The 9122-nt window shown below is 37.5% G+C and overlaps 2 protein-coding genes across 4 annotated transcripts in view; one reads left to right on the top strand and one right to left on the bottom strand.

The window, feature by feature from the left end:
* LOC108747432 (transmembrane and ubiquitin-like domain-containing protein 2) overlaps positions 1–2056 on the top strand; it is a 3561-nt gene extending 1505 nt beyond the window's left edge. For all 3 annotated transcript variants that reach the window (XM_018484878.1, XM_018484877.1, XM_018484876.1), the window contains 3 exons: positions 161–489; positions 583–883; positions 1148–2056. In XM_018484878.1, coding sequence (XP_018340380.1) covers positions 174–489; positions 583–883; positions 1148–1595 — 1065 coding nt within the window. In that variant the 5' untranslated portion in view covers positions 161–173 and the 3' untranslated portion in view covers positions 1596–2056. The remainder of the gene's footprint in view (positions 1–160; positions 490–582; positions 884–1147) is intronic.
* Positions 2057–4950: 2894 nt separating this feature from the next.
* LOC108747532 (isoleucine--tRNA ligase, cytoplasmic) lies at positions 4951–9100 on the bottom strand. Its single transcript, XM_018485093.1, has one exon. It carries the CDS (start codon positions 8950–8952, stop codon positions 5146–5148), a length of 3807 nt encoding a protein of 1268 aa, XP_018340595.1. The 5' UTR covers positions 8953–9100; the 3' UTR covers positions 4951–5145.
* Between the last annotated feature and the right edge of the window lie 22 nt (positions 9101–9122).

Raw genomic sequence — 9122 nt, 5'->3', positions numbered from 1 at the left:
TATATATATATATATATATATATATATATATATAAATATAAATGCATAGAATTTTTACAAGATTTGTTAAAGACAGTTGCTTATTTATAAACAGCTTTAATTGATATCGTGTTAATTCATTCGTGATTTTATAAATATTTGTATATTGTCATTTTAATAGATCCTCAAGTAAAATGTCATTGATTGAAGGAGTGGGCGATGAAGTCACAGATTTCTTCATCGTCATGACCATATTGTTGGTGGGATGGCTTGCTTGGTGCTCGACAAGTATAGCAGATCAGCCATTGATACGTACAGTACTTATCCTACGGGACCGAGCACCTACGCGTATCACTTCAATAAGAGCTAATCATCAGAACGCAAGTAATCTTAGTGTCCAAGATGTTAGTCGGCCTCACAGGTCAGAAACGGCAGAAGAAGAAACACTAGAAACAACTTCGAATAATGGCGATAGTATACAAGCAAATTGTCCAAATGCAGCTGTAGTAGGTAAATATTTCTTTTTCTCTCTTTTGCATAAGATATTACTTAAACTTTTAAGTATTACTCAAATCTTTTTTTTTTGTATCGCGTAATCATTAGATACGAGCGAATTGTCTCAAGATGTCTCGAGACCAACAGAATCTACGACAGCGGAAGAAGTACTTATTGAAGCCATGGATTCGTTCAACAATGCTGATCGATCATTGTTACAAAGAACAATCAAGGCAGATAATGCTGACTCGGCATTGGACCAAACTACTAGTAGTTCATCAGAATGTATGTCAGAGGGATCAACCTTGAGTGATAGCAGCAATGATATCACCATAAAACTGAAGTTTATAAATGACGATCAAAAAATAGTTACGGGCAGTCTTAAAGAAATGCTGGGTGATTTTAAAAGGTACTTTTAGCTTACATTTCTATTGTGTCAATTAAGTTGTAACAGTTTTTATTATGTTCTTACAAAAGATAATCCAACATTGTTTCTTGTTTTATGTTTATTATAACTTGTCTTTAGGTCTATTTTTTTTTATAGTTGAACTAGTATACATATTTTTATATTTAAAGTGAAATAGGTAAATGTTTAATATGTAATAAAAGCGAAAAGGAAAGTTCTAGTGCAGTTCAATGCACCAAAATAAAATAAACCTTTTTCACTTCGCAGAAGGCACTTTCAAATAGAATTGGAAGCACGTAAAGCGGTACGGTTAGTATTCAACGGCCGTGTATTACAACCTGACACTCAGACTCTCGAGCAGTGCGGCTTGTTCAACGATTGCGTGGTTCACTGTTGGGTGCATCAACCACGACCAGCTACCGTGTCGTCGTCTACGTTAGATAATTCGTCATCCATTTATTTCAATTCCCAGCCATTCTCGGATCTGCCCACCGATGCGGGGATAAGTTCGGTACATAATGACTGGGACTTGAGCCGGCTCCTTGTAAGCCTTCTGACGATCATCTTAGGTCTCGCGTGGTATTCGCGGTATCATTACGCTCAACTTTTTACCGCGACAACCACACTCGCGCTCTACGCGCTTACAGCAATTTTCACGGTATCTCTGTTTAGTAATTTCTTTTCTGATCAAGATAATATTCGGAACGTGGAATGATATGATGACGATGATGACGATGATTACTACGATCCCTTCTAATACGATTACTTCTAAGTTCTAATTTTAATATAAAAAAAGCACCTTAAATACAAATCGATATAATATATATTGTAACGCGTATCACTATATTATGGATTTAACGGAATCAATCAATCGGTAATCTTCGTCGTCGAGCATTTTTTTTTTAACGTAATTCAACGTTAATTAACATTCTCGAGATCAGATTTATCGTTGATGATAACGAGCTCACTATAGTTTTGTGATTTTCATCTTTCTTGGTGTTACTCTCGAAGATGTAAAACACCGATTGCGATATTTCTATTGACATACGTTTCTCTGAATTATAATTAAATTCGTTATATATAAGAGGTGCGTTAAGTTATCGCATAAATTCTAGTGCAGCGTTTCTTACAGAAGATTTCAAAAGAAATTTTATTTATAGTGCATGATAGTAGATGACCTATCATTTCATTAATATATTATATTTAAAATATATAATATACGTTATAGATTATATGTCTATATAAAGTATATAAGTTGTCCTCTACTCATTTATCTTCTTTATATATTCTTTACGCTTCAACTTGAAAGCCTTCTCTTCATCCATAGGCTTAGGATGAGATTCACAATCAGACTGATTACTCGGTTAGTACAATACTTGAATGCTTTGTAAAATTCTCAATATACGGGCGACAATTTTCAAAATTCTTAGGCAAATCATTCGACGTTACAACGACCCATTGGTCTAATCACATAAACATGAATTCCGTCAAGAATAGCGTGAATGGCGCATAGGTCGTGTGAATTGAGAAATAGAGTCGTCAATGCATTATCGCAAACCTTCAGACCACCTTCATCTTTGATACGTTTTCTATTCATTTCTCACATACCAGTGAAATTATCAATGTACTTTGTTAAATAGGGCACCACAGTGTATATCTACACTCTTCCATCTCTTTCTTCACGAAGATCAACAGCGATTGAGTGATCGACATAATCCATCTGTCCATTATATTGTTGGAATAGGATTCTTGACCTTCGGTGATTACAAACCTGATTTCAGACTGGTCAATGTTCTGCATTAAGGAACCGAACGCGTTATACCACGGCAAGAAGACATCCTGACGATGTCCCGGATATCCTCCTCCTTAAACTTAAGGTTTTCGGCTCTCACGATGACGGCGAATTGATCAAATGAAGACGCAAAGCGTCCCCGTATTTGTTGATTACTTCCATGGGGTCGGGATAATTTTTCTTACGCTTCGATATCTTTTGGCCGTCAGAACGCGAATACTAGACCATTGGCCATGAGGTTTTTATACTGTGCTTTGGTAAACAGCGCGGTGGATATTACTAGAAGCGTGTAAAATCAGCCACGCGTCTAATTGATACCCTCAACGACAAAATCTGCCGGAAAGAATTCTCATCGAATTCTTTGCGATCTTGATTGAATGGAAAGTGGACCTGCGCGTACGGACTCGAACCAACAATCAAAGACCTCAGATATACGCAACGGCGGTTGTCCCGCACGTTTCCACGATATTGTCAGATGATCGATATTCTCGCGATGGATATCCTTCACTTTTGCGCCCGTCAATCTTTCTGTTAAATTTACAGTAATTAAATGAAATAAGAATCCAAGATAAATACGCCGAATGTTATGTTGCAATAATTCTGAAATAATAAATAAAGTTACTATTTTTTTCTCATGAACTCTCTTTTGCTCTGAAGAATGTAACATGATGACATTGCTACGCTTCTCAGAAAAAATAACTTGTGACTTTTAAAATTGACTTCAACGTTTAAGAACTATTACACTTCGACAGTCATTCAAGCGTATAATTACTATTATCTTTATTCGTTTTACTTCTCGTTTTTTTTTAGTTTCATGGGAAAGATCATGCATATATAAATATTTTTCGTAAGAAATATCGCTTTATGGTGTTTACGTTATAAAGTAATTAGGAAATACTCTGTACGATAAACTAAGTTTCTGTGAAACACACTTCTTTGCAATATATGTATATATATAAAATTCTGAAAGGATATCACTTTCCATTCAGTAAAGAAATAAAATTAATTAATCGTTTATTTCTCTAAATTTTATTGTAACTAACTTTAAATTATAAAATGAGAGAATTATATAGAAATATTTTCTACAGGTAATTACTTAGTAATTATTACTTTCTTCGATTTTGTAGTACTATTGTATTGTTGGTGCTGTGTGATTTGTGAACGTTTTGATCCGCCGAATTTAATATAGAATTGTTTCACGTATTTTTAACACATTGATTGTCACGTTTCAGAATTATATGAAATTAGTCAATTTCACAAAAAAACTCCCAAGAAGCCAAATATGTTTTCTTTTTGTAATTTATTTTTTACTGTTAACGTCATTCGACGGGACTTTGTTATTTATATTTGAATGTTTGGCGTTCTAAAAAAATAAGGAACGCTAATCATGTATTAATAACTTATCACATACGCGTGACGATCAACATGTTAAGTATTACGGAAATGTGTCTAATAATGCGTGAATTCCAGTTACCATTAGCATAAACAGAAAGAATTAATTTGAATGAATTTTGTAATAAAGGAGAAACAAAAATTATCCGCGACCTTTAAGACATAAAGCAATCTGGAAGTCATCTACTTGCGTTATACTTATTTGTACATGACACATAATGCATAGAATATTAATAAAATCAATCTTTTCTAAAAAAAAAAAGTTAAAAAAGTCACTAAACGAACATTCACGTTGGACATAAATTCTAGGACGTGCATAAAAATATAAGTTTCATCGAAAATGCTTATGGCATAACAAAAGGACGAGCGTGATAGAGATATATATTATGGTCTCTAACTAGCGTACTATAATTTGTTAAAATTAAATTAATAATTATATTTACACATATATGTATATATATACACATACACGATTGTTTTAAATAATGCCAATAAATGTTTATTTATTTGATACTTATTTATCATACAGTATAATTGTCCTTGTTTCTTAGTGTTAAATATATAATTATAAAATTTTACATATTTTGTTAAGATAAATTTACGTTGATTATGAAATTACCTATTATTTCGTTTTATACAGTAATTGTAAATCATTTCTTACATTCTTCAACAGTGCATAAAATATAAATATGATAAAAAACGTGGAAAAAACTTGAGATTAAAAATACAATTAATTCTTTTTATTCTTTAATGTACAAAATAGCAGAAACTTTCATGAAAATATTATATTTATTTAAAATCACATAATAAGACGTCTTGGCGTATTAATAGTTTATGCATTAAATAAATATATCATTAAATTATATCGCTTCCTAATATGCCTCGTAGTAAATATTTTCATTGATAAAAGAAAAAAAAAATTAATAACTAATCACACATTTTTCATTTGATCTCAACAAACACGATGTCATCTTTCCAGAAAATTACAAAGAAATAACAAAATTATAAGATATAATAATGATTTGCTAGTTTCTGTTTTCTTTCGATCTTACATTCAGAAAAAATATACTTAAAACTTCTATCATTTGTTTGTTGATCTCACTACTTCTAACCATTGTTTATTGAACATGTTTTTCTCCACTGGCGTGTCATCCAGTGTTCTGGTAATTTTCTTAGCATGAAGATACATATCGTACGAAAAATCATATATACCAAATACCAAATCAATCTCCTGTTTCAAACGTTTGTATGTGAGAGGTCCAAGTTGCGAATTATACAAGTAAATCTTATCCTTCGAGGACGCGCCGTATCGTGGTTGCATATTCGAAAGTATTACATTGACGTAGCTCCCAGAGGGTTGCAATTTCGATGACGTGTTGCTTTCCTGTGTTGACGTATGATTTGCCGATGTTCTGACCAACACGAGCCTCATATCCATGTCCTTGATCTTCTGCATCTCCTCAATAATGACATCGCTGTTGCGCGGCAACTCCGTCATGTCTCTCTGCGGAGTCTTTGTCACGTTCTCGATAAACTCCTTATGACTGACGATGACCTTCGCCAAGTTGCTATTCGCGTCTTTGATCTCATAATACGCGACGGCTTCGTCGGAGGGCACGAGTCGTGCTTTCTTCCGCAGCTTCTGCACTCGATTGATCACCTCACGTGCTATTCCCTCGTTGTGCATCGCCTCGTCGGCAGTAATATCCACAAGGATTAATATGCTTCCCTCGCTGTGGGCCTCGTACTGCTTCGACAGTTGCTCGGCGGCCGGACCGGTGAAGCTGAACATCAGACGCAGATCTTGCTCCTCGAGCTTGTGGCCCTGCACGACGATTTCCTTCGTGGATACAAACTTCTGTAACTGTTCATCGGACAGCTCTTTAATGGCTTGAATTATCTGTTTGAACTCGCCTTTCAAACGAGCACCAAGTGTCTTATGATCTGGTTCTGCTCTCAGGGTCACACCATACTTCTCCTTGTCAGTAGTAACAATTAATTTCTTGATGTTGAGTTCTTCGAGTATGTATGACTTTAGTGAGACAATGTCCCTTAGTACTTTGTCATCTCGATGGATCACCACGATTTCCGGCAAGGGATATTTTGTTGGAATGACCTTTCTATCGCGTACAATACGACCCAGTTGAATGACTGATTGCATGTGCGACACAGCCTTCTCTATGTCTTTGTTAATTACATGATGTTGTGGCTGTGGTATTAATTTCCAGTGCACACTTTTGTCAAAATTTTCAAAATATTCTCTAAGTTCTTTAACGTTCTTTACGTTCCACTCATTTATCTTCTTCGTGTATTCTTGACGTTTCAATTTTAAAGCCTTCTCTTCATCCATAGGCTCAGGATGAGACTCACAATCTGACTGATTACTCGGTTGGTATTTGAATGTCTTTGTAAAATTCTTAATATACGGGCGACAATTTTCAAAATTCTTAAGCAAATCATTTGACGTTACTACCCATTGGTCTAATCGCATAAACATGAACTCCGTCAAGAATGGCGTGAATGGCGCATAGGTCTGCACCATCGTGTAAATTGCTAAAAATAGAGTTGTTAATGCATTATCGCAATCCTCCAGACCATCTTCACCTTTGATACGTTTTCTATTCATTCTCACATACCAGTTTGTGAGATTGTCAATGTACTTTATTAAATAGGGCACAACGGTGTACAGTCTATACTCTTCCATCTCTTTCTTCACAAAGATCAACAGCGATTGAGTGATCGACATAATCCATCTGTCCATTATATTATTGGAATAGGATTCTTGATCTTCGGTGATTACAAATCTGATTCCAGACTCTTGGTACTGGTCAATGTTCTGCATTACGAAACGGAATGCATTATACCATGGCAAGAAGACATCCTTGACGATGTCCCGGACACCCTCCTCCTTAAACTTAAGGTTTTCGGCTCTCACGACTGGCGAATTGATCAAATAAAGACGCAAAGCGTCCGCCCCATATTTGTTGATCACTTCCATGGGGTCGGGATAATTTTTCTTACGCTTCGACATCTTTTGACCGTCAGACGCGAGTACTAGACCATTGGCCACGAGGTTTTTATACGGCGCTTTGCCAAACAGCGCGGTAGATATCACTAGAAGCGTGTAAAACCAGCCACGCGTCTGATCGATACCCTCAGCGACGAAATCTGCCGGAAAGATGTCATCGAATTCCTTGCGATCTTGATTGAATGGGAAGTGAACCTGCGCGTACGGCATGGAACCGGACTCGAACCAACAATCGAAGACCTCAGATATACGACGCAACGGCGGCTGTCCCACACGTTTCGACGGTATTGTCAGATGATCGATGTTCTCGCGATGAATGTCCTCCACTTTTGCGCCCGTCAATCTTTCTAGTTCCTCCATGCTGCCCACGCACACGATCTCCTCCTTGTCCTCAGAGATCCAAAGCGGTATTGGATTGCCCCAGTAACGATTCCTGCTAATGGCCCAGTCGCGCGCATCACGCAGCCAATTACCGAATCGTTTCTCCTTCACGAAATCCGGCACCCAGTAGGTCTCACTATTTGCCACCAGCAATTTGTCCTTGATCGCCTCCACCTTGAGAAACCAAGACGGCACGGCTTTGTAAATAAGCGGCGTGTCCGTTCTCCAGCAGAACGGGTAGCTATGCTTTATCGTGCTATTGACAATCAGCTTCTTCTTATGCTGCAAATACTTTATTATCTCTTTGTCCGCGTCCTTGACATACTTGCCGAGAAAGTCGCGAACCGGCTCCGTGAAACAACCGCAACTATCCACGGGGCATACAATCTCTTGGTCTTTGCATATAATGCCAGCCTCTAGGCAACATCGAAAATCATCCTCTCCGAAATACGGGGCTTGATGGACGATGCCAGTTCCGGTCTCTGCTGTGACGTAAGTGTCATTCAGGACTCTGAAAGCACCTTTCTCTTTATAATGCAAAAAATATGGAAACAGTGGTTCATATGCCTTTCCTTTCAGGTCTGTGCCCTTTATCCTGTCTATTATGGTATAAGGACCCTTAAGGATTTGGAATTGAGCCTCCAATAGGATATAAATGTCACCAGTCTTCTCATTTTTTACCTTCACATATTCAAAAGTAGGATTGACACATAATGCCAAATTACTAGGTAGCGTCCAAGGAGTGGTGGTCCAGGCCAATAGAGACACCCCTGGCTCATCTAATAGAGGAAAGACTACGACAACTGATGGATCCACTACGTCCTTGTAATTTTGACCTGCTTCAAAGTTGGACAGTGGCGTGTTACAGGCAGTAGAATAGGGCATTACCTTGATACCTTCATAGATGAGACCCTTATGATATAGCTGCTTGAACACCCACCAGATGGACTCCATATACCATGGATACATAGTTTTGTAGTCATTTTCAAAGTCAATCCACCGTCCCATTCGGCCGACAATCTCCTGCCATTCCTTGGAATATTTCATCACAATTTTACGACACTCTTCGTTGTACGCTTTAATGCCCATCTTGGCGACATCATCAGGCCCTTTGATGCCCAGTTTCTTGTCAATCTCATTCTCCACAGGAAGACCATGGCAGTCCCAGCCAAATCGACGCTCCACGTGATAGCCACTTTGATATGCGTACCTCGTCACAATATCCTTTATGGTACCAGCGAGGATATGGCCATAATGCGGGAGGCCGGTAGCAAAAGGTGGCCCGTCATAGAACGAATACTTTGGCCATTTTTCTCTAGTAGATATATCCATGCATTCATCATATACATAATGAGCAGTCCATAGTTTTAATATGTTCTCTTCCTGCTCGGCGAAATTGATGGTCTCCGGAATACTCAACTTTGTGGAACATTGCAACCCTTCCCTATCCACAAAAGAATAGTTTTTAACACGAATCATCTTTGACACGTTTCGTACCGGCTGAAAGAATCGTGGCTCACACGTGGAGCTGATGCAACTCGACACAACCTTGTCGTTAACCTAACAACGTGTCATTATTATTATTATTTATTCGCCTGCCTCCACAAGCTTAGGAGGCAATACGGTCAGATCACTTTACAAAAGTACGT

The sequence above is a fragment of the Trachymyrmex septentrionalis genome, unplaced genomic scaffold (assembly GCF_001594115.1).
Source record: "Trachymyrmex septentrionalis isolate Tsep2-gDNA-1 unplaced genomic scaffold, Tsep1.0 scaffold2, whole genome shotgun sequence".
NCBI classification, from domain to species: domain Eukaryota; kingdom Metazoa; phylum Arthropoda; class Insecta; order Hymenoptera; family Formicidae; genus Trachymyrmex; species Trachymyrmex septentrionalis.
The sequence above is the reverse complement of the archived record's forward strand: the minus strand, read 5'-3'. Positions and strand labels throughout refer to the sequence as shown.